The 26,025-nt window shown below is 48.5% G+C and overlaps 1 protein-coding gene across 4 annotated transcripts in view; it reads left to right on the plus strand.

The window, feature by feature from the left end:
* The first annotated feature begins 320 nt into the window (after positions 1–320).
* The window catches only part of NARS2 (asparaginyl-tRNA synthetase 2, mitochondrial), a 70,725-nt gene continuing 45,020 nt past the window's right edge, over positions 321–26,025 (plus strand). For 2 of the 4 annotated variants that reach the window (XM_075592608.1, XM_075592612.1), the window contains exons 1-8: positions 321–433; positions 3,201–3,412; positions 11,797–11,906; positions 13,138–13,258; positions 16,320–16,460; positions 20,520–20,600; positions 23,657–23,757; positions 24,557–24,689. In XM_075592608.1, the coding sequence (XP_075448723.1) occupies positions 3,263–3,412; positions 11,797–11,906; positions 13,138–13,258; positions 16,320–16,460; positions 20,520–20,600; positions 23,657–23,757; positions 24,557–24,689 (837 nt within the window). In that variant the 5' untranslated portion in view covers positions 321–433; positions 3,201–3,262. The remainder of the gene's footprint in view (positions 434–3,200; positions 3,413–11,796; positions 11,907–13,137; positions 13,259–16,319; positions 16,461–20,519; positions 20,601–23,656; positions 23,758–24,556; positions 24,690–26,025) is intronic. The other 2 variants (XM_075592609.1, XM_075592611.1) reach the window with 2 other exon arrangements.

Raw genomic sequence — 26,025 nt, forward strand, 5'->3', positions numbered from 1 at the left:
CAGCCCCCTCCCCCCCCCCCACATCTCACATCAGCCCCCCCTGCATCTCACAAATATCCCCCTCATTCATTGTGTGCAGTGAATTTCCAAACTCAGCGAGTATCAGATTCAGAAACAATAATGACGCTGATATTAATTATTAGAACTAATACAAATGTCACTTGTGAGCACACCGATGTCTCAGACAGGTCTGCAACGCTTCCTTTCACCATTATCTCCTGTGGTGAAGCTTCTACTGCAGCTAGAAGTGGAAACACTGTTATTAGAACTACAATTCCCAGCAAGCCCTGTGGTGGTACGTCACTTCCTGTATGGTGTGACCGGCAGGACAGGGGTGTGAGAGCTGAGATCGGCTGCAAACCCCATGTGTGCAAAGGAGACCCAGAAACCAAGGGCAGAGTGAGGGGAGCAGGGGAGGCAATCACTGCGCGAGGTCAGGTCCTGCTGCTACATAACATCCTGACTGACCCCGCTGTATTACTGCAGGAACTGTGCACAGTATGTGACACTGCACCAAGGAGTATAGTGCATGCAGTAACAGCCACAAGTAGTAGTGTATGATCTATGACACTGCAGCAATAGCAGTGGCACACGCTGGGTGTGATAATGTTACTGTAGCAGTGGCACACGCTGGGTGTGATAATGTTACTGTAGCAGTGGCACACGCTGGGTGTGATAATGTTACTGTAGCAGTGGCACACGCTGGGTGTGATAACATTACTGTAGCAGTGGCACACGCTGGGTGTGATAATGTTACTGTAGCAGTGGCACAAGCTGGGTGTGATAATGTTACTGTAGCAGTGGCACACGCTGGGTGTGATAATGTTACTGTAGCAGTGGCACACGCTGGGTGTGATAATGTTACTGTAGCAGTGGCACACGCTGGGTGTGATAACGTTACTGTAGCAGTGGCACACACTGGGTGTGATAACATTACTGTAGCAGTGGCACACGCTGGGTGTGATAACGTTACTGTTGCAGTGGCACACGCTGGGTGTGATAATGTTACTGTAGGAGTGACACACGCCGGGTGTGATAATGTTACTGTAGCAGTGGCACACGCTGGGTGTGATAATGTTACTGTAACAGTGGCACACGCTGGGTGTGATAACGTTACTGTAGCAGTGGCACACGCTGGGTGTGATAATGTTACTGTAACAGTGGCACACGCTGGGTGTGATAACGTTACTGTAGCAGTGGCACATGCTGGGTGTGATAACGTTACTGTAGCAGTGGCACACGCTGGGTGTGATAACGTTACTGTAGCAGTGGCACACGCTGAATGTGATAATATTACTGTAGCAGTGGCACACGCTGGGTGTGATAATATTACTGTAGCAGTGGCACACGCTGGGTGTGATCACGTTACTGTAGCAGTGGCACACGCTGGGTGTGATAATGTTACTGTAGCAGTGGCACACGCTGGGTGTGATAACGTTACTGTAGCAGTGGCACACGTGGGTGTTATAACGTTACTGTAGCAGTGGCACACGCTGGGTGTGATAACGTTACTGTAGCAGTGGCACACGCTGGTGTGATCACGTTACTGTAGCAGTGGCACACACTGGGTGTGATCACGTTACTGTAGCAGTGGCACACGCTGGGTGTGGTAATGTTACTGTAGCAGTGGCACACGCTGGGTGTGATAACGTTACTGAAGCAGTGGCACACGCTGGGTGTGGTAATGTTACTGTTGCAGTGGCACATGCTGGGTGTGATAACGTTACAGTAGCAGTGGCACACGCTGGGTGTGGTAATGTTACTGTTGCAGTGGCACACGCTGGGTGTGATAACGTTACTGAAGCAGTGGCACACGCTGGGTGTGGTAATGTTACTGTAGCAGTGGCACACGCTGGGTGTGGTAATGTTACTGTAGCAGTGGCACACGCTGGGTGTGATAACGTTACTGTAGCAGTGGCACACGCTGGGTGTGGTAATGTTACTGTAGCAGTGGCACATGCTGGGTGTGATAACGTTACTGTAGCAGTGGCACACGCTGGGTGTGATAAAGTTACTGTAGGAGTGGCACACGCTGGGTGTGATAACGTTACTGTAGCAGTGGCACACGCTGGGTGTGATAACGTTACTGTAGCAGTGGCACACGCTGGGTGTGGTAATGTTACTGTTGCAGTGGCACACGCTGGGTGTGATAACGTTACTGAAGCAGTGGCACACGCTGGGTGTGGTAATGTTACTGTAGCAGTGGCACACGCTGGGTGTGGTAATGTTACTGTAGCAGTGGCACACGCTGGGTGTGATAACGTTACTGTAGGAGTGGCACACGCTGGGTGTGGTAATGTTACTGTAGCAGTGGCACACGCTGGGTGTGATAACGTTACTGTAGCAGTGGCACACGCTGGGTGTGATAACGTTACTGTAGGAGTGGCACACGCTGGGTGTGGTAATGTTACTGTATCAGTGGCACACGCTGGGTGTGATAACATTACTGTAGCAGTGTCACACGCTGGGTGTGATAACGTTACTGTAGCAGTGGCACACGCTGGGTGTGATAACGTTACTGTAGCAGTGGCACACGCTGGGTGTGATAACGTTACTGTAGCAGTGGCACACGCTGGGTGTGGTAATGTTACTGTTGCAGTGGCACATGCTGGGTGTGATAACGTTACTGTTGCAGTGGCACACGCTAGTTGTGATAACGTTACTGTAGCAGTGGCACACGCTGGGTGTGGTAATGTTACTGTTGCAGTGGCACACGCTGGGTGTGATAACGTTACTGTAGCAGTGGCACACGCTGGGTGCTTATTACAACAATCACCGTGACGTACACCCTACAACCGGTGCAGTGAAAGTGGTACATGTTGTATTATAACCTGTCACTGTAACAATAACACATTCTGCAACATCTATCTCCGTTACTGCAAGAGCCGTCACAATGCCACATACTGTAACATCCACCTGTTACTGCAGCAGTGACACTGTATAATAAGCTGTGTTATGGCTGCAGTACCACTGTCGCTTGCTTAAGTACCTACCTTTCTTACTGCAGTTATCAGACTCATGGGCCCATGGGAATTAAGGTGTGCTAAAGTATATTCATTAATAACCAGGGCACTATTGCACAGAAACTGTTATTGAACGTACCCAATCGGCACTACTGCCGTTTAATGAATAACCCCCAAAGTTTAGTGTCCATTGGAATTGGTGCATATTTACTGATTCACACCTATATTGTATTTCAGAACAGTGTGTGTGCAGATCAGGAATAACAACCTTCAGAAAGCGGTCACCTCCCTCCCTTACCATGTATACCCCCAGCAAGCTCATTTCTGGGCTCCTGAGTCGCTGTCCTTGGCATCATTGCCACAGAACATGTGCGGGGGCAGCTGCCAGGCTGAGTGTGCAGGAGGCACTGGCGAAGGTCGAGGGAAGCACAACCAATATTAAAATCCAGGTACGTTTAAATGAGGTCGTCTCGTCTTTGCTTTGGTAATTGGCCAGGATGGAAGCTCATTTTATTGCCTATGGCTCTAGTGCATGGGTTGCCAACTCTTGTCCTCAAGGGCTACCAACAGTCTTCGACTGAGCCACCTGTACTGAAGCATGGATATCCTGAAAACCTGACCTGTTGGGAGGTCTAGAGGACTGGAGTTGGCTACCCCTTCTCTACCCTTAACTGAGCAATCTGCACAGCTGCCATCCTGATGCCCACGTCTCCTTCCAATGTATTCATCAAAAGAGTGTGTATATATGTATATGTGTATATATGTATATGTATATGCACACATAATGTTCAGGGCACTCAAATGGGCAAAAATAGGACAAATCTCTTATCTTAGTAGTCAGGGTGCTTGTAGTGTAGCCAGGATCACCATCCAGCAACAGAAATAGATAGAACAAAAATCCAAAGAATCCGCAGCACTCACTAGTTCGTTTAAATAGTAAAAAAGTTTAATTCAGAACGGAGCGACGTTTCGGACCTCCCGGTCATTTATCACACTGGGTCAACATATAGTGTACTAATCAGTCCAAATTGGTGCCAAGCCATTGCTAGCCCACCTCCCTAAGGTAACTCAGAGAGGTCAATCCTTATAGCTAATGTGCATGTGCAAACGCCTATCTCAACCTGCTGAACTAACAGCCGAGCAGGGGACATAACCACAAACGCTGCCGGCTGAAAGTGTGTCCGTCCACAAACGTAAGAGTCCGCAGACCACATAGCTGATCTAATAAACATCATACCCATGCTTCCGCCGTGCCTCCCTACCTCTTTGCATGCACGATCGCGTGCTGCACTGTCTGAAGCATTGTCCATTTGTTTACTACAATCGCGCATGCGCAATGGGTCCAGGCTCCAGTCCAACAGTTCCTCTGGTTACAGTCAACAAAGTAAGGCTGTGCGCATGCGCAATGGATCACCAGCCCAAGTGTGGCAAAAAAAATCCTAACTGAAGCCTCGGCATAGTATTGATCAGGGGGAAAGGGAAAGGAGGGGGAAAAGGAAGGGAAAGGGGGGGGGGGGAGAAAGAGGAGGGAAGGTAGAACAAGGAGCTTGAGAAAGTATGTATGCTCAATAAGCAGCATCTACTGCCCAAGATTCAGCCAACAGTGTAAACAGTTCCAGAAAAGCACACCCCCTGCAAAAAAAAAAGGGGAGAACGTGTCTCAAGCATCATGCTAATAAAAATATGTAAAACATATAGAGCAGGTATTAGGAAATGAAAGCAGGCCATATCTGGCAACAAAATAAACACTTGAATTAAAATCCTCATAAATCACCCCAACAGATCCTAATACAGATCTCTGAAGTCACAACAGTACTACATAATCATCTACATCATACACGTGACACGGTGTTGTCATTTCCCAGAATCCCTTGCTGCAGTGGAAGCACTGTATGCCGGTAAGTCCTTGCAGCGCTGAAATTTTAACGCGATCCCTGTTATAACGCAGTCTCATTCTGTGGACACCAAGGACCGCGTTATAACCGGGTACATACATACGTACGTATACATACAAGCTCCATTTGTGTGCCTGAGGCTCAGGCACATAACATCACTTTCACAAATTCACAAGAGCAGCGGGCACTGGTCTAAGGCCGCGATTATAGTGACGCCGACGCTGACGTCACGCTGTGGTCGCTGAAAAAAATCAAATTGAATTGACTTCTAGCGATCGCGACCAGGCCGTCGCGTCGCTCATACTATAAGCGCACGCGATGGATTTAATACGTTTGTTTTTTCGCGACTGCGCCGGTACTATAAGCGCGGCCTAATGCATATGAAACCGTGGTAAGGGGCAAGGTAGTGTCATGGCTGCCAAGTGATCATTCAGGTCTTGTTAAAATTAATACATTTGCCATTATCCTCTAGATCAGTGGTGCGCAACCTTTTTTTAAATTATATATAGCCACAGCCCTGAAAACATTAGAGGATTACGTCTGCAGAGGTCCCCACTTTTAAATGGGACCCCCACAGCTTAATTTTCCACTACAGCAGCAGCCTCTGTGCCTCCACGACTCCCTCCCTCCCCTGACTTCCTCCCCGCTCCACGACTCCCTCCCTCCCCTGACTTCCTCCCCGCTCCACGACTCCCTCCCTCCCCTGACTTCCTCCCCGCTCCGCGACTCCCTCCCTCCCCTGACTTCCTCCCCGCTCCACGACTCCCTCCCTCCCCTGACTTCCTCCCCGCTCCGCGACTCCCTCCCTCCCCTGACTTCCTCCCCGCTCCGCGACTCCCTCCCTCCCCTGACTTCCTCCCCGCTCCACGACTCCCTCCCTGCTGTGCGACTCCCTTCGTCAGCCTGGATAACGTTGTAGATGCCCAAATACGGACATGCTGATTTTCGGGCATCTACGATGTCATGTGGGCTGACGGAGGGAGTAACCGAGGGAGAGCGACACGGCGACCCCTACAAATCGAGGCCCACAGGTTGCGCACACCTGCTCTGACCAGCTAACCTCATGACCTCTATCTGTTTGCGCTTGTGTGTCCTTATTTGTATGTCATTCTGTTTGTGCAATTGATGTCACTCTGTACCCCCCTGTACCGCACTAGGGCATATGTTGGCGCTTTACAAATAATCGATAAGAGTTATAACTCCCCGTTTGAGTTTGCTCTCCATTCTCTGCCCACCAATAAATACCCATGGTAAATGGCTGACAATCGAGAACAAAAGATGCTGAGAGCGACTTAGGGCTTTATTCTATATGGTTTGAAAATGGCCCGAATGACCACTTCAGACAATATAGAAAAAGGGCCTTAGGCCCCTTTTCACTAAATGGTGCTGTGCTTTAGCACACTTTAATGAATATGGGCTTTGATGGGTTGTGTATCAAGGCAATTTTGGAACATTCATCTGGTTTGTGGATCACGGTAAGAAACCGTTTCTTACATCTGGGGCACATTGTGCTCCCCCACCTTAACCTGGGCACATTGTGCTCCCCCACCTTAACCGGGGCAGATTGTGCTCCCCCACCTTAACCTGGGCACATTGTGCTCCCCCACCTTAACCTGGGCACATTGTGCTCCCCCACCTTAACCTGGGCACATTGTGCTCCCCCACCTTAACCGGGGCACATTGTGCTCCCCCACCTTAACCGGGGCACATTGTGCTCCCCCACCTTAACCGGGGCACATTGTGCTCCCCCACCTTAACCGGGGCACATTGTGCTCCCCCACCTTAACCGGGGCACATTGTGCTCCCCCACCTTAACCTGGGCACATTGTTCTCCCCCACCTTAACCGGGGCACATTGTGCTCCCCCACCTTAACCGGGGCACATTGTGCTCCCCCACCTTAACCGGGGCACATTGTGCTCCCCCACCTTAACCTGGGCACATTGTGCTCCCCCACCTTAACCTGGGCATATTGTGCTCCCCCACCTTAACCTGGGCACATTGTGCTCCCCCACCTTAACCGGGGCACATTGTGCTCCCCCACCTTAACCGGGGCACATTGTGCTCCCCCACCTTAACCTGGGCACATTGTGCTCCCCCACCTTAACCTGGACACATTGTGCTCCCCCACCTTAACCGGGGCAGATTGATTGTGCTTCCCCACCTTAACCGGGGCAGATTTTGTGATGACGCTTAAAGGGAGAAAAAGAGGGGGACAGTTTTCTACCTCTCGCTATAATCTGTGCGCTATGTCGTTCCTTCCTACAGTAGTTCTGACACACCTCAAATCGCATATGGGGACAAAGTGGAGCAACATGCGTGACGCATATAAGTGCAAGATGAAAATGATGCTACTTGCATCAATTTTGTTCCCAAATTGTCTAGATACGTAGCACCCCCGGACTTGCCACCTTTTTGCCTGGTGTTTGCTAGGAGTGCTCGGCATTGCCATGTTCTCCTGCACTCAGTTTGTCACGCATCACACTTATTGCATACAATACGTCCATATGTCCATAGTATTGTTCAGTATCTGCCCTTGTGAGGCTGACTCCCATGTTCATAACTTCCACTTTGTGCAACCGTCAGGAAACCGCCTTTTATCCAGGTCTCTGCTAATGCAGTGTTATTAATAATATCATCACACCCTTCTCACTACTGGAAGAGCGGGATTACATCCCTGAGCTGGCTGCCCTACCCGATTGCCATCAACATTAAGTAAAATTGTAAAGCACTTCCTGTATGCTCTATGCATATAAGTATTAAATAGCATTATTTCAGTATTAAAAGTATAGCATTGATGCTATTATTCTGTAGCAGGCCAAACCATTTCCACTTAACTTGCATAATACAATCTGAATTTACTGAAGATACTAAAGGATAACGACAATTACAGTATGTCTCTGAAATGTATTTTATGGCTCTAATTATCACCCCACTGAATTATTCACATGGCGTTATTTATTTAGGCTTACCAATGTAAACAACCACTTGGGTAATTATTCTTGGCTACAACTCATTCCCCTTGGGGGTAATGTACCTGTTAACTCTTTAAGTTCCCCTCCGGCACGGAACGGGTCAATCTGTCCGTTTTTGTGTCTCTGCAAATGCTCTTTGGAAATAATTTAATACACATTTTTATTAAGGGACAAGCCAAACCATGAATTAATTTGCAGGGAAAATATAGGAGAGAGAAAAAAAAACTGCATCTGTAGTTTTTGGCTTCAAACTGGAAGCACACAGCTGCTCCCCCGCAGGACGTTACCCTAAAAAGACTTTGGGGTATTGTGCAGATGGAAAAGATCACTCGTATTAATAAAGTTCCCACTGAAATTTTTTTTTATGATTGGAGTCCTTGGCTTTGCTTTAGTGAGAACAGACCTTCTCCATTATCTGTGGCTGAGTCTCTGCACAGTATTGTGTAACACTTGCAGTAATACTGTGCAGATATGAAGGATTACAAGTGATGAATGTCATTTTGTCAAATGTGTTAATTCCTGCATGTATATTCAATTTACTAAACTAAACTTGGGTCTTTCTATGGGATAAGTATATATTTGCAGATAAACATATTTTACTTTTATATAGTACAAATAACTGCACCTGTTTGTGCTTGTGAGTCAGTCTTTAAATGAACACACAAAAACCCAGTAAGCTCATTTAAGCCCCAAAAGTTACCACAATATATATATATATATATGTATAAATGTCAAAACAGAGTGCTACTGGGCATGGCAATATCTACTATATATTTCTCAAAGTGTCCTATGTGTTGTTGCCTGTCTGTCTGTATGTGTCTCCCTGTGTCCCTCCCTGTGTACCTAGCGGCAATCAGATTGGACCTTGGGCCAGGCCAATGAGATTGCTCCCTTGGCCCGCCCGCCCCCGCACACCTCTCATTGGCCTGAGGCGGAGTGACGACACACACACACACCACACACACACACCGCGGCACTCATCGGGACCCGCGCGCACCTCCTCCTCTCCCCGGGTCTCCCGCTTTCCCGCGCTTTTTCCTCCCCCCCCCCCCCCGGCGCCGCTACAGTCAGTGGGGGAGCAGAGCGAGCGCCCGGGACACAGCGGGGGACTCTCACCTCCCCATGGCTCTCACCACCCATAGGCCACTCCCTCACACGGCGCTTACCCCTCCCCCCCGCTCCCCCCGCCCCCGGCTCACCCACCCCCTCGCTCAACCCCCCCGCTTCCCCCGCTCACCCCCCCCCCCCGCTCATCCCCCCCCCACACACACAGAGCACGCGGCTCTCCCCTCACCCGGCGCTCCCCTCCCCCCCCACACACACACACAGCACGCGGCTCTCCCCTCACACAGGCCGCTCCTCCTCCGGCTGTCTCCGCCTCTCCCGCGAGAGGCACAGCACCTCCTCACCGGAGCGTCTCAGCCTCTCCGCGGAGAAGCCCGAGGTGGAGGAGGAGCGCGACTGGGACTCGTAGGAAGGGGAGCGCGGCCGTGTGCAAGGTGAGGAAACGCAGGGGAATGGGTTATTTACCGCGTCCCTGACTCACCCTGCCCTTTGCCCCCCCTGCCCTCCCTCCCCCTGCCCTTTGCCCCTGCCCTCCCTCCCAATGCCCTTTGCCCCCCCTGCCCTCCCTCCTAATGCCCTTTGCCCCCCCTGCCCTCCCTCCCCCTGCCCTTTGCCCTCTGCCCTCCCTCCCCCTGCCCTTTGCCCCCCCTGCCATCCCTGCCCTTTGCCCCTCCTGCCCTTTGCCCCCCCTGCCCTCCCTCCTAATGCCCTTTGCCCCCCCTTCCCTTTGCCCCCTGCCCTTTGCCCCCTGCCCTCCCTCCCCTGCCCTTTGCCCCCTGCCCTCCCTCCCAATGCCCTTTGCCCCCTGCCCTCCCTCCCAATGCCCTTTGCCCCCCCTGCCCTCCCTCCCAATGCCCTTTGCCCCCCCTGCCCTCCCTCCCAATGCCCTTTGCCCCCCCTGCCCTTTGCCCCCTGCCCTCCCTCCCCCTGCCCTTTGCCCCCTGCCATCCCTCCCCCTGCCCTTTTCCCCTTTGCCACCCTGCCCTTTGCCACCCTGCCCTTTGCCACCCTGCCCTTTGCCACCCTGCCCTTTGCCACCCTGCCCTTTGCCACCCTGCCCTTTGCCACCCTGCCCTTTGCCACCCTGCCCTTTGCCGCCCTGCCCTTTGCCGCCCTGCCCTTTGCCGCCCTGCCCTTTGCCGCCCTGCCCTTTGCCACCCTGCCCTTTGCCACCCTGCCCTTTGCCACCCTGCCCTTTGCCACCCTGCCCTTTGCCACCCTGCCCTTTGCCACCCTGCCCTTTGCCACCCTGCCCTTTGCCACCCTGCCCTTTGCCACCCTGCCCTTTGCCACCCTGCCCTTTGCCACCCTGCCCTTTGCCACCCTGCCCTTTGCCACCCTGCCCTTTGCCACCCTGCCCTTTGCCACCCTGCCCTTTGCCACCCTGCCCTTTGCCACCCTGCCCTTTGCCACCCTGCCCTTTGCCACCCTGCCCTTTGCCACCCTGCCCTTTGCCACCCTGCCCTTTGCCACCCTGCCCTTCGCCACCCTGCCCTTCGCCACCCTGCCCTTTGCCACCCTGCCCTTCGCCACCCTGCCCTTCGCCACCCTGCCCTTTGGCCTCTTGCCCCCCTCCCTGCCCTCTTGCCCCGCTCCCTGCCCTCTTGCCCCCCTCCCTGCCCTCTTGCCCCTCTCCTCCCTGCCCTCTTGCCCCTCTCCTCCCTGCCCTCTTGCCCCCCTCCCTCCCTGCCCTCTTGCACCCCTGCCCTTTGCTCCCCTCCCTCCCTGCCCTCTTGCCTCCCCTGCCCTCTTGCCCCCCTCCCTCCCTGCCCTCTTGCCCCTCTTCCCTCTTGCCCCTCCCTGCCCTTAGCCGCCCCTCCCTGCCCTTAGCCGCCCCTCCCTGCCCTTAGCCCCCCCTGCCCCTAGCCCCCCCGCCCCTCCCTGCCCTTTGGCCAGCCCCCGCCCCTCCCTGCCCTTTGGCCCCTCCCTGCCCTTTGGCCCCCCCGCCCCTCCCTGCCCTTTGGCCCCCCCGCCCCTCCCTGCCCTTTGGCCCCCCCCCCCACCCCTCCCTGCCCTTTGCCCCCCCCCCCACCCCTCCCTGCCCTTTGGCTCCCCCACCCCTCCCTGCCCTTTGGCCTCCCCGCCCCTCCCTGCCCTTTGGCCTCCCCGCCTCTCCCTGCCCTTTGGCCTCTGGCCCCCCTCCCTCCCTGCCCCCTCCCTCCCTCCCTGCCATCTTGCCCCTCCCTGCCCTTAGCCCCCCTGCCCCTCCCTGCCCTTTGGCCCCCCCGCCCCTCCCTGCCCTTTGGCACCCCTGCCCCTCCCTGCCCTTTGGCACAAAACACCTATATACTGTATTCTCTTGTAACAAAGGGTCATTTAGTTTAACCCTTTGGCCAAAGTGTCTTAAGCCTGCTGCCACTTACATGGCATGACCATAGCAGGGCCTAACATTGATTAAAATTCTTAATAACCTGTACAATACTAGGAAGAATGATCATATTTGATCTGTCATAATCAGCTGCATGGTTCTAAATCTGATTGAAATTCTTATTTACCTGGACAATACCATGCAAAGCAAAGCATGCAAAGACCTGTGCATATGGAAAGTGAGATGAGACAAGCTGGGAGGGAGGGGCAACCTCCAAATCACTGGACAAAGTTTAACAAACACACAAAATATGATCATTCTTCCTAGTATTGTACAGGTTATTAAGAATTTTAATCAGCGTTAGGCCCTGCTATGGTCATGCCTTGTAAGTGGCAGCAGGCTTAAGACGCTTTGGCCAAAGGGTTAAACTAAACGACCCTTTTTTACAAGAGAATACAGTATATAGGTATTTCACTGCGTATTTGTGCCATTGGATGTAGCACTGGGCTCAGTCTTTAAATGGCCAGGATGAGTGTGGTTTTCCATTTTATTATGCATCTACACATAAGTTGTTACGGTTTATTTCCTTCAGGGATGGGTACGATCTGTCCGAGCGCAGAAAGAGGTCTTGTTCCTACATATCAATGACGGCTCATCTCTGGAAAGCCTCCAGATTGTCGCTGAACCAAGTCTGAAAAACAGGTGAGTCACTTTAATATCTGTTTCATTCACACGGCAGTGTGGGAGCCATATGCAAAGGGGCAGTCCCTCCTACTGTAGGACCTGAGTGCACTAATGGCATTGACATGTTTAATGGGGTATTATCGGGGGGGATTGAGGCCTTGTGTACCAAAATTGGACACCTATCAGTATTTGTATATAATGTGTTGGCTTATAAATGCGGGGACCTGAGACTTGGGAAGGGTTTTCATTTCCTCTGGTAGCTTCCTTTTGTCTCATATCTGTGCTCAACAATGGGTTGCACAACAAGAGCCCCCCCCTCTGTGTGTCTCCTCTTATACTTATTGGTTCCCTGATAAGGATTGGGTAGCATAGTTAGATTTGTTGTTTAACTAAGTCAATTGGATTGTTAAATTGTTTATAAAAGGTTTTTTTTTCTTCTCTGTGGACTGACTGTAGTATTGCACCTATAAATATCTATAACGCCAAGTGCAAACGTAGTGGTTTATATAGGTTTCTTAACCCTGTCTTTGGGCCACCCCTTCTTTTGGGAATAATCAACAAATTAGACATTCATAAACGCGCCAAGTAGCTGTATGTGTTCTTGCTAACTAACTGATTATTCCACAAACCTGGTCTGAATGGAGTTCTCTTTGGCTGCGCTTATAGTACTGGCGGCTGCGACGCAGCGCCGAAGCAAGTACATACCGTCCGTCGCGGTTTCCCACAGTGGGTGCGACCGCGCTGGCGCTGCTGAGCGACCGCTGCAGAGCGACGGAGCGGTCACGATCTCCGGCAGTCAAACGTTTGTTAATCGTGTTTCCTGTACTCTTATCCCACTCTGTCCTGATCAGATAGTCGATTAAAGAGATGGGGTGAGAGGTTTATTTTCCTGTCAGCCTCATTTTGACAGACAGAAGGGAGCTCACCGTATTTACATCATTTTTAAAAATAAGTGTAAGTTTTAGGGGTAAAAGTGTCAATCACCCATATGTTACCCCTAAAAACATGTCACTGCCATTGGTAGATTTTGGTCCTAGGAGGGATTTCCCCTTTAAAATGTGCAGTCTGCACTAATCCTTGGACTCAGAGACATAAAAGACTAGTTGGGAGGTTGCGCATTGGAATTCATTTAGAAAGGGTTCCTCCCAGTAGAGCTGTACATTCCACTATTTGTAGAGTATACCCCACTGCTTCACATATACCTGCGAACTGTTACATTTGTCAATAGATCCCTTTTCTTTTGCGGTAGTGACATCACTTTTGGAAGCTCGGTGGAAGTCCGTGGTGTGCTGGTGAAGAGTTCACACACAAGGCAGAAAGTGGAGCTGCAAGCGGAAGATATTAAAGTTACCGGACAGTGTGATTCCATAGTAAGATTTGTGATTTGGTTGTTAGATGCTAGCGGAGGTCGAAGCATGGATCATATAGGTTAAAAATAGCAGCTTATTAATTAATTACAATTCAAAGTGAATCATTTAAAAAACATAAGACTACAGTTCCTCCTAAAAAGTGTTTGACAGCCAGCAAAGAAAATTATTCCGTGTGCTATTCTCCCTAAAAAAACATTTTGTGTTCAAGTCATTAGATCCTATGGAGGAAATGGATTTTCTATCCCCTAATAGATTCACATTACAACCAGCTGGCAAAATGCAAAAATCTATATATGGTACATATATGTTTAAAATAATGTATGAATCTTAAAAGATTTACAGGAAGGTAATGTTGGGAAAAAATAGGTATGTACCATATATCTTTATTTATATAGCACCCATAGTGGATTCAGCGCTTTACAAAAGGACAATACTGTACAGGGAATTGTACAATAGTGCAACAAAGCCAGAGAATAGGAACGGAAATACTTGCCCTGGAGAGGTTACAGGCTAAGTGGTATGTTGGGAGACTTGGGCTGCGCTTATAGTGCTGGCGACAGCGGTGCGACATCGCGTCAAAACAAATGCATTGCGACAGAGATACGGCTTGATTGCAATCGCTGGAAGTCATCTCAATTTGATTTTTTCCAGCGACTGTAGCGTGACGTTGCGTCGCTGGTACTAAAAGCGTAGCCGGCACTATAAGCGTTGCCATACAGAGACAGCAGGTAAGGGAATAACTGCTGTAGATGGCAGTAGATGGTAACAATGGTTGGCAGGTGCGACTGTGGGTGTGGGACAGTAGCCATGACCCCAGGCTATTGGAATGTTTCATTTAAGATGTGAGTTTTAAGCTCTCTCTTAAAGTTGGGGAGAGAGAGTGCTTGGCGTACACGGAGTGTGAGGGATATCCACATGTAAGCTGCAGTGAGGGGAAATGGTTTAAGACGAGAGAAAGCAGTAGAGGTGAAAGGGGTGGAGAGGAGACCGTTATGGGTAGATCGCAGGAGACTAGCAGGGGCATAACGAAAGATCAAAGCTGATATGTGGGAGGAAGCAGATAAGTGGAGAACCTTAAAGGTAAGGAGAAGAACTTTGTAGGTGATCCGCAATTTGATGGGAAGCTAGGAGAGGAAGTTGAGGAGATGAGCAGAATTTTGGATACATTGCAAAGGAGAAAGGGTGTGAGGGAGTGAGGCCTGCTAGCAGTATGGTACAATAATCCAGGCGGGAGAGGATAAGGGCATGCATTAGAGGTTTAGCAGCAGATTGAAAAAGCGGAGGTCGGATCTTGGCAATATTGCGGAGGAAGAAGCGTCAAATTTTAGCCGTTCCGTGAATGGAAAGGGAAGAGTCAAATGTCACTCCAAGGCAACATGCTTTGGTGACAGGATAGATAGTAGTACTGTTTAGTGTGACGGAAAAGGGGAATATCAGGCCAGATTTATGGGGAAATATGAGGAGCTCAGTTTTAGACATATTACATTTCAGGCGACTGAGAACCATCCCCGAGGCTATAGCCAGGAGGCATTCAGAGACTTGGAACTGGATTGCAGGAGTGAGGTTAGGGGTGCAACCTGGGTCCCTACTTACAAGTCTGGGTTATAATTTAGGTACTACACAGCAGGATATACAGTATATTGATCATCTTACAGTTCAAGTTTATTCTCATACCTATCAACTAACTTATGATGGGATAAGAAGTGACTATACTATTACAGCTCAACCCCGTTATAACGCGATCCGTTACAACGCGAATCCGCTTATAACGCGATGCAAGCGTGGCTCCCAATCTTCGTATTTATGAATACTGTACAACACGATTATTGGTATCTTAAATATTTTATTGTACAATGCATACAATTGTACATTATTTCTAACGCGATCCGCTTATAGCGCGATGTGATTCTTTGGACCCCAAGCACAGCATTATAAGGGGGTTGAGCTCTACTATTATGTATCCACTTTTATAGGTACTTCCTGTGCAGTTCATTAGCTTTAAGTTGCAAATTATACCATAAAATTACGCACACTATGATTTAAGCTCGATCAATAGCACATATACGCCCACATGCCCGCCGTCATTTTTAATTGTTTTTATTTATTTTGTCCGTTTATCGTCGTCGCTCCTAAACATTAATATTTTAAATTAACTACTAATAAAGTTTGATATTTTCAGTTAAGGGTTTTCTCTTGTGCCACACAAAGGGATCCTTTCTTTCCTAGCTAACTATAACAATAGCAAAATAGCAGAGTATGAGCTCAAAAGGGAAAACCAAATTGGTCACTTATGAGATATACAGGTACCCGCCGGGAACTACGGAAGGAGAGGGCAGATAACACAAAATACCATCAAATAAACACAACATCACTACAGTACATTAACCTCGAAACCATGTCCTGAATATCACAAATGTTCAGGTTTGCTTCCGATAGCTGGCAATTATCAGTGGCTTTCCGAGTCCAGATATATAATGGAGCCGTGAGGTCTCTTCCCCCCCACTGTGTGGGGCGTCTGCTCATCTCTCCAACTCGGGGATGGGCAACTCCAGTTCTCAAGGGCCACCAACAAGTCAGCTATTCTACTGAGCCACTGGTTGATCAACCTGTGCTGAAGCGGCGATATCCTAAAGCCTGGCCTGCTGACGACCCTTGAGGACTGGAGCTGGCCACTCCTTCTCCAACCCATTCCAAAGCATTGCCGGCCTGTCCCTCTGCACACAGGGTAATGAACCGTTTTATGGCCGCCCACTTTCTGTCCGTTTGATGCCATTACACACCTAAGACATTTGCTTCAGGTACTTGAGGGGATCTTACACTTTCTGCTTTGTTCTCTCCTAGCAAATCGTTTTTGCGCTGCAGACCCCTGTGGCAGCAGAAGGGATCATGTGTATCGTTTCAGAGGCAAGCAATGTATCACAAAGCTTTGTGCCCTGATACTGACAGGGGGGTTAGGGGGGGATACATATTTGTAGACTGCGGCAATTACATTAACCATATCCCGACCGCGGCTGCTGAAAAATACAATTGCTTGCTATTTCTCTCTTTTTTTTTTTTTTAGGGTTTTCCTTTTAAGTTGAAAGAGAGACACCCAGCGGCGTACGTCAGGCAGTTCCCTCATTTGCGTTGCAGGACTGCAACGTTCAGCTCGTTGCTTCGAATCCGCAGTGAAGCTACCGCAGCCATCCACGAGTTTTTCAAGGTATGACTTCCTTTGCATTATTCATATGAGAGCAGAGATTAAAAAAAAAAAAAAAAAGAATGGCGGTGCACAGCACAAAAATATCCCAGGCTGGACTGCAGGAAGTGGGTAAAACGTACTTTGTTGGCACGTAAAAAAGTTACGAGGGTGAAAACACAAGCGCGTTTCGCACCTGGTACTAGGTGCGAAACGCGTTAGTGTTTTCACCATCGTAACTTTTTTCTGTGCTGATGCTGATGGAAGTCCTATTATCATCAGACATATATATCACAGCCTTCTCAGATTTTCCTGGTGGATGGACACATACATGTGAAGTTTTTTGATGCACTGATTTTGTTTTTTTACCCTTTTTTCTGCATTATCCATATGGACAGCACATTTGAGAAAGCAATGACGTTTTGAAAGCTCTGAACACTACTAATGTTGGGCCTTTAGGAGCTATCACAAAAGCAATATATAGTAAATTTCTCTGGGACCAATATAATTACAGGGCACTTTGAACTCCCTTATGTAAAGAAATTGTAATGCCCCTAAAATATCCATGCAGACCGTGTATCCAGCTTTGTAAGAATGCCAAGCAAAGAAATGTGCAGGTACAATCCCTGCTTCTAAACAGACACAAGGGTGATTTACTCAAGGTCACGAGAGATTGACCGTAATCTAGCTAGGGTCTAACGCACACAGTGGTCTGTGTTAGAGGTGTTACAATGCCTGTCCTCAAGGGCCACCGCCAAGTTAGGTTTCCAGGATATCCCTGCTTCAGCACAGGTGGCTCAGTCAAGGCCACCTGTGCTGAAGCAGGGATATCCTGAAAACTTTACCTGTTGGTGGCCCTTGAGGACTGAAGTTGGCCACCCCTGTGTTAGATATATAACATCAAACTCTGCTTCCGGGGTATAGTGGTGCCGCGCGCCGCCAGAACAAACTATTGGAGAGCAAGCGTACGAGTTTTGAAAATACATTTGGAATTGTTTTTGCAGCGCGACGGGCGCGTCACGTGAGCGGTTCAGCCAATGAGGGCAAACGGCTCACGTCACGGCCACGCCTCCCTGTCGCCTCCCGATGCCTCAAGCCTACAGTGCAAGTTTCGCGTGCGCATCACGCGGTTGTGCACGCACCCGCTGGCACTATAATTGCAGCCTAAGAAGTAAGTGCCACTGTCCCAGCTTCAGCACAGGTGGCTCAATCAGTCCCTGCTTCAGCACAGCACCTGTACTCAAACTGGGATATCCTGAAACCCTGACCTGTTGGGGGGGGGGGGAGGGCTTGAGGACAGGCGTTGAGCCCCCCTGCTCTAGAACAGCGTACACCTCTGCCTAGTCCCGCCTCCGTTCTCTTTGCAAGAGTTCCCTTGAATAAATATATTATTATTTCTGCTGTTTGGCAAAGAGGCAAACTTTTTAACTGGAGGATATTTGTCAAATCCCAGGGCCAAAAAATGTCATCTTCATATTATTATTAATTTTTTTAATGCCATCATGTGTTCTTTGCAAAGTTCTGTATGTCCATGGCTTTTTTTTTTTTTTTTCACCCTCTATTGAAAATGACTAAGAATTTATTACACAGCGCTAATCATCCAGAACAACTCTCTCAATTCTCCCAGGTCAGTTAGGACTAGATGGCCAAAAGCAATTGTTGATGCTGTGGGAAGCTTTAGTACTGTAAATTTCCATGAGCTGAACCTTTCGTTAAGCATCTTGGCGGCACTACCTTTATATTACCACTTGGTGGTGCTCTTACTTTACTAGTGACAGGAGGGTAAAGATGGCATTGCATTGTGTTGCTGGCAGAAGTTACTATGATAAATACCTGGGGTACTGAATGTTACCTACTGTACATATACAGTATGAATTTAATTAATGTTTGATTAATTAATTTAATTAAGTTTAGACCATGGTATGCTCTAAGGTCTAAACTTGCATAACCATTTATGTCTAATTATTTAACTGTGTAACATTTTACGTTATAATAGAAATGTCTCAGTGTAGTGAAATGCTATCTTCGCACCTGCATACTCACTTGTAATGTGCTTGTTGCATTTGTGTCATTTATACTGTATTTTTCATCTAAAAACAAAAAGATAGCTATTAAAACTATTTTTTAAACTATTAAAAAAATACATGTAAGAACCTTATTACCTTATTGTATCTGTTTGGAAATTGCGGGTGTGTGGTGTGTGGTGTGTGGTGTGTGGTGTGTGGTGTGTGGTGTGTGGTGTGTGGTGTGTGGTGTGTGGTGTGTGGTGTGTGTGTAGTATTGTATATGCAAGTCATTCCTGCACAATGATTGCCAACAGGTCTGATGCGATCAGATGGGCACTATTGGCATTATGTTTGTGTCCCATTAATGGGTTCACTGAAATTCTTCTGGTAGCAGAGGGGTTAATCCTGTTGCTAATGGAAATTAGTAGGTGCGTTTCTGTTTTGCCTTCACATTGCTGCTGCAGCCTCCCCGACCTGGCCAGGTTGGAAATGACTTCACATTGCTGCTGCAGCCTCCCCGACCTGGCCAGGTTGGAAATGACTTCACATTGCTGCTGCAGCCTCCCCGACCTGGCCAGGTTGGAAATGACTTCACATTGCTGCTGCAGCCTCTCCGACCTGGCCAGGTTGGAATGACTTCACATTGCTGCTGCAGCCTCTCCGACCTGGCCAGGTTGGAATGACTTCACATTGCTGCTGCTGCTGCAGCCTCTCCGACCTAGCCAGGTTGGGAATGACTTCACATTGCTGCTGCTGCTGCTGCTGCTGCAGCCTCTCCGACCTGGCCAGGTTGGGAATGACTTCACATTGCTGCTGCAGCCTCCCTGGCCAGGTTGGGAATGACTTCACATTGCTGCTGCAGCCTCCCTGGCCAGGTTGGGAATGACTTCACATTGCTGCTGCTGCAGCCTCCCTGGCCAGGTTGGGAATGACTTCACATTGCTGCTGCTGCTGCTGCAGCCTCTCCGACCTGGCCAGGTTGGGAATGACTTCACATTGCTGCTGCTGCAGCCTCTCTGGCCAGGTTGGGAATGACTTCACATTGCTGCTGCTGCAGCCTCCCTGGCCAGGTTGGAATGAATTCACATTGCTGCTGCTGCAGCCTCCCTGGCCAGGTTGGAATGACTTCACATTGCTGCTGCTGCAGCCTCCCCGACCTGGCCAGGTTGGGAATGACTTCACATTGCTGCTGCTGCAGCCTCTCCGACCTGGCCAGGTTGGGAATGACTTCACATTGCTGCTGCTGCAGCCTCCCCGACCTGGCCAGGTTGGGAATGACTTCACATTGCTGCTGCTGCAGCCTCTCCGACCTGGCCAGGTTGGGAATGACTTCACATTGCTGCTGCTGCAGCCTCTCTGGCCAGGTTGGGAATGACTTCACATTGCTGCTGCTGCAGCCTCCCTGGCCAGGTTGGGAATGACTTCACATTGCTGCTGCTGCAGCCTCTCCGACCTGGCCAGGTTGGGAATGACTTCACATTGCTGCTGCTGCAGCCTCTCTGGCCAGGTTGGGAATGACTTCACATTGCTGCTGCTGCAGCCTCCCTGGCCAGGTTGGGAATGACTTCACATTGCTGCTGCTGCAGCCTCCCTGGCCAGGTTGGGAATGACTTCACATTGCTGCTGCTGCAGCCTCCCTGGCCAGGTTGGAATGACTTCACATTGCTGCTGCTGCAGCCTCCCTGGCCAGGTTGGGAATGACTTCACATTGCTGCTGCTGCAGCCTCCCTGGCCAGGTTGGGAATGACTTCACATTGCTGCTGCTGCAGCCTCCCTGGCCAGGTTGGAATGACTTCACATTGCTGCTGCTGCAGCCTCTCCGACCTGGCCAGGTTGGGAATGACTTCACATTGCTGCTGCTGCAGCCTCTCCGACCTGGCCAGGTTGGGAATGACTTCACATTGCTGCTGCTGCTGCAGCCTCTCCGACCTGGCCAGGTTGGGAATGACTTCACATTGCTGCTGCTGCAGCCTCTCCGACCTGGCCAGGTTGGGAATGACTTCCCATTGCTGCCGCTGCTATAACTGATGCTTATCTCACAGGTTATAATTTCACCCTTGTATTGTTTCTGCGATAGAGTAATGGATATGTGCACATCCACACCCCTATAATTACATCAAACGACTGCGAAGGAGCCGGGGAGCTCTTTCAGGTTGAGGTATGTATTAACTTGAATATATTTTGTCATTAACGGGCTGGTGTTGTGGCTTTCACACCATTTACAGATGCATTAGAAAGCCTTTCATTTCCCTGCTGGCTTCTTATGTGCATGCTAATTAATGTTCCGTTGTTAAGGCCTATTCCTTTTGTGTACAGTATTTTCTACCTCTTGGTGTTTTTCACAGAAAGCTCTAGATTAATATACTTAAGAACATTGGGACGAAGAATACAGAGTGATAGGTTAGCTAGCGAGTAAAGTGCTAAACTTACCCAATGTCCATTGAGGGTTGGCCCATATTGACCAAGCAGTGCTATTCCATAAGACACCATGCTGCACCACAAGACCCCTTACAGCGGCGGTTCCCAACTCCAGTCCTCAAGAACCCCCAACTGGTCAGGTTTTAAGGATATCCCACAGGTGGCTCAATCAGTGGCTCAGTCAATGACTTGAAGATTGGAGTTGGACCACTGGCTTGCAGCCTATTCACTTCCAGTGCCAGAAGGGGTTCTATGGGTATCCGCCTCCGAATCTAGAGGTAAACGTTCAGTTCTCACTTTGTTCTTCTTTGTTTGTAAAATAATGATGAGGCCTTCATTACTAAATAGGATACAGAGGACTTGGTAAAAATGTAAAGCCTTTTCATTTTTGTCAGGAATTAAATGTAAAACTGAAGGTTTTTATATATATATATATTGTCATGGAACAAAAATACCCATTTCTGCCTTCTCTGTTCCCCCCCCCCCTTTCCTTGGCAGTTCTGCCTGCTAGCTGTATTTGGATGTTACTTTCCTTGCAGTTTCACTCCCAGTGCAGATGGAATGGATACATTATGTTGCCTTTTTTCCTTCCAGTCTGTCACATCTCCAGGCTTCGAAGTTAATGGGCTTTCCCATTCCCCCCTGTCCCTGCTCACAGTTAGTTTGGCCTGACCCCTATCCCTGTGTCACAAGCAGTACCCACTGTTTTTACTTCCTGACATTGGCAGAGTGAGTACATTTATGTTACACCCCTATGGCAAGGCCAATTCTTTTCGGCTGCCCTTAATTACGAAGCACCTATAGAGAAGCACTCTCACAACACCATTACATCCGCAAGTGCCTGTATATACTGCTCCTTTCCTAGTAAAGTGAAGAAAATATAACAGGACTTGGTGTGCTTTGGAAAGGGGACTGAGTTGAAGCTACCTGGGTCCATTCATACCATAGGCATGACCCTGGGTCCATTATATATATATATATACACACACACACACACACACACACGACTGCACCCAAAAGGGTCTATATAAACCTGTAAATATATAATATTGGAAAAATGATGTAATATTATGTGCCTTTATATTATGGGCTACCAACATAAATATATATACCAAAAATGATGTAACAACCAAAAAAATGAATGATGAATAAATATATATAATATCCTAGCTAATAAATGTTACCAATGTATTGCTAGTGTCTATAGATGCTAATGATAAAATTGCAGTTAATGGGGAAAAAACAATTAAAATGTCAATATAGAGTCCAATAAACCATGAGTGGATATAATCCTTGTGTGACGTTCTCAGATCAATGATGACACTCTAATCAGGATACTGGCAGCCTTCTACATGGAACCAACGACCTCCCAGTAGATCTATGAAAAACGGAAAAAAAAGAAAGCGCCCGATCCTAGTGCAATATGTATAAAAATACCATTTAATGTTCCCAGTAAAAAGTCCAACAATTTAAAACTCACAAACCACAAAGAATAAAGAGCATATTATGAGTAATACTCATGCACCAAACGCTGGAACTCTGCTGCTCTGCTGGGTGCTGGGTCTAAGGAAGGGACGCATTAGTCCTGAAACATTACCTTTATTAGCTCTGATGCTGTGAATACTTTATTGAAGTTTTTTCAAACTCAAAACAAGTCTCCTGTGTGTTCCTTCTTTTCCTCTATTTTGTGCCTATTATCAGGTCCAGCTTTGAGACGCCGGGACCATTGGGAGGTAAGCACCAGAAGCAAAATAATATTTATATACTTTTTACAAACAGTGGTGTGCCATTTATACCTACAATTGCTCCTGCTGCTCTGCTCACACGCCTCTCTGCTGTGTACGATCAAAACCCCGTCTGAGCCACCGTCAAAGACGCTGACGGCTACTTTCCACGGTTCCCGCCTTGCTCAACCCTGCCCAGTACCCATTGCATATGTGGATTGTTCCCGGAGGACACTGAGAGGCAGTGCGCTCCCTGAGTTCCTGCTGGATGGTGGCTCAGAGGGGGTTTTGATCGTACACAGCAGAGAGGCGTGTGAGCAGAGCAGCAGAGTTCCAGCGTTTGGTGCATGAGTATTACTCATAATATGCTCTTTATTCTTTGTTGTTTGTGAGTTTTAAATTGTTGGAATTTTTATTGGGAACATTAAATGGTATTTTTATACATATTGCACTAGGATCGGGCGCTTTCTTTTTTATATATATATATATATATATATATATATATATAGCATCCGATTATTCATTATATTTATCTTTTGCTGCAGTGGCCTCTTTTTTTTTAGCCCTTTGAGTGCTGGAGGGGGCGGCGCACATTCGCGATAGAAAGGAAGGGGATTGAGTGTCTTCCCCCCCCCCCCCCCTTCTATTCACCGTCCATAGGAGCGCAGGATCCGATCTCCCCTAAGAGACAGAGCATTTCTTTGAGAAACGTAGCGACCTCGTCGTGGGGCACCCAGGGTGAACCCATGACATAGACGCCAGGTTTCAGGGCAGGATGTTAATGTAATGTTCGTCCATGCTTCGAAGGATTCTACATTCTTATTTTGAAAAAAATATGGAGTTTATATGTTTGAGTGATTTTAATAGTTTGGGCCAAAATGTGGGAGAGATCGAAAGCAAGAAGAGGTTCCTCCAGTGGGAAATTAAACTGTTCACACACTATTATACTAACAAAAAGGGAGTATTCCTTCATTATTAAACTACCTTGGCACGGCTTCGCGCCAGCACTTGATAGAAAACTAACCTTGCTTAGAATTATCCCGATCCGTACTTTAACTCTCTCACTTTCCAGGCAGCAAACATGGATCCTGAAGCTGGGGCCGACGCGCGTTTTTTCAGTGTTCCCGCCTTCTTGACGGTCTCTGGGCAGCTCCACCTGGAAGTCATGTCAGGGTAAAGAACTACTGTGATGCTGTTCTACATATTTATGTTTACACGTGTCGGAGAAGTCCTGGTACAGATTGGGTGACAGTCGCAGACTCTTCCAGCCTCTGGGTGTTCTACCCACTTTGTAACCAATCGATCTTTATATGATTTGTGTTATTTGCTTTGTTTATTGTATTAAGGCCTGTATTTACTAAGCGATGCTATACCATAAGGCGTCTACAGGTGCCGGAAGACACTTTACATCCGTCCAAGCAAATTAGCCATGAGTGGTGCCCGAAGATGTCTTATGAAAGAGCACTGCTTGGTAAATATGGGCCTAAGGGTTTTACATTGAGATAAGTATTTTAAAAAGGTATTCGTCAGGTTTCGTTATATATGAAAAGGTAATCCTCGACATATTTCATTTTCAAGATCTAACTTGAATTAACTCCTTTGGTGCCGGAGGGACTCGTTGCATTGCAGGCACCATTAACTGCAAAGGGGTTAGAAATGTGACCTGGGACCTGTGGCATTCCTGTTCAACATTCTAAGGCAATGAAGGTTTGGGAAGAGGGTGCGGACAAGGGAGTACGGACGCAGGAATGATTACTATGTATAATCCTGGGGCAATACGAAGATCTCGCAGAGAAGGTTTTCACCACTGCAAAATTAGAGTAGGATCTCGCATGGAGATACGTAAAGCCAGCACTAAAACCAATGAGCAGGCTAGCACTGCTGTACCTGCAGGAGAATAGGTGTGTGCGCAAGTGCATGTGTTCAAAGAAACTTCCAGTGATGTTTTGTGTGTGTCTGTTTTTGTACCCAGGGGGATCACACACGTGTTCACGTTTGGTCCCACGTTTCGAGCAGAGAACTCGCAGACTCGCCGCCACCTGGCAGAGTTTTATATGGTGGAAGCAGAGATTTCCTTCACGAAGAGTCTGGAGGACATCATGCAGGTATCCCCGTTTGTGTCTGTGTGTACGAGTCGTATAATACTAGACTTGGCCCTTAGATTTGTTACATAAATGAGACACAAAAACACACAGAATGTCTGCTCAGCCTACCGATATGATTATAACTTTCTAGAGTGGTGCTGTCAGGGTATACATATTGGATTACACGACAGAGAGAAGACCCTACTAGGACGCACACGAACCTCTACTAATAGTAAAATAAATACATTTTATTAATTTTATAGAAATGAACACAAACACAGAAAAATAATAAGAAAATAGAAACAAGTTCCAAATAACGGTGCCCAGTGTTCACAGGAAACATGTACTCCAATAGAGTCTTGAATCATAAGTATAAATATGTATAGGATAAGCTCTGAGTTGAGCCCAGTGAGACCGATAGACCCAGTGTATCTGCATCTCATATGAGGAGTTAATGGCAATAACTGTCCATGTAGTGGAGATACATAGCTTAATTCAGTGAGAGTACTCCACTGGACAAACCTCTAGAGCAGGGGTGGGGAACCTCCGGCCCGCGGGCCGTATAAGGCCCCCGAAGTCATTTGGTCCGGCCCCCAGGAAGCCTGCAAGAATGGTTTATAAAAAAATAAAAAAAATTTTTTTAAAAACTCCCCCTCTCCTGATTGGCTGCCCGTGCTGTCACTCTGTCAAGATTTTTTTTTTTTAGCCCGCCTCTTCCTACAGCACCGCCCCCCTCCCTTCTCTCCTCCAGTAATGCCGGGCTCCTTAGGCTCCGCCCCCCTGTCCCTCCCTTTAGGCTCCGCGGGCCTGTCACTCTCGGCTGCACTGGCCATGCTGCTCCAGCAGCCCATCCCCGGGCCCCAGGTAACCCACATACCCCCTCCCAGGCACCTTACCCACCCCAAGGGGGGAGAGGCCTTAATATTGTGTCTGTTTGCAGAGGTGGGCTTATTGTGTGTGTGTGTGTGTGTGTATCTGTCACTGTGTGTGTGTGTCAATGTCACTGTGTGTGTGTGTGTGTGTGTGTGTGTGTGTGTGTGTGTGTGTGTGTGTGTCACTGTCACTGTCACTGTCACTGTGTGTGTGTGTGTGTGTGTGTGTGTCAATGTCACTGTGTGTGTGTCAATGTCACTGTGTGTGTGTGTCAATGTCACTGTGTGTGTGTGTGTGTGTGTGTGTGTGTGTGTGTGTGTGTGTGTGTGTGTGTGTGTGTGTGTGTGTGTGTGTGTGTGTGTGTCAATGTCACTGTATGTGTGTGTGTGTGTGTGTGTGTGTGTGTGTCACTCTCACTGTGTGTGTGTGTCACTCTCACTGTGTGTGTGTGTCACTCTCACTGTGTGTGTGTGTCAATGTCACT

This window comes from Ascaphus truei, chromosome 3 (assembly GCF_040206685.1).
Source record: "Ascaphus truei isolate aAscTru1 chromosome 3, aAscTru1.hap1, whole genome shotgun sequence".
NCBI classification, from domain to species: domain Eukaryota; kingdom Metazoa; phylum Chordata; class Amphibia; order Anura; family Ascaphidae; genus Ascaphus; species Ascaphus truei.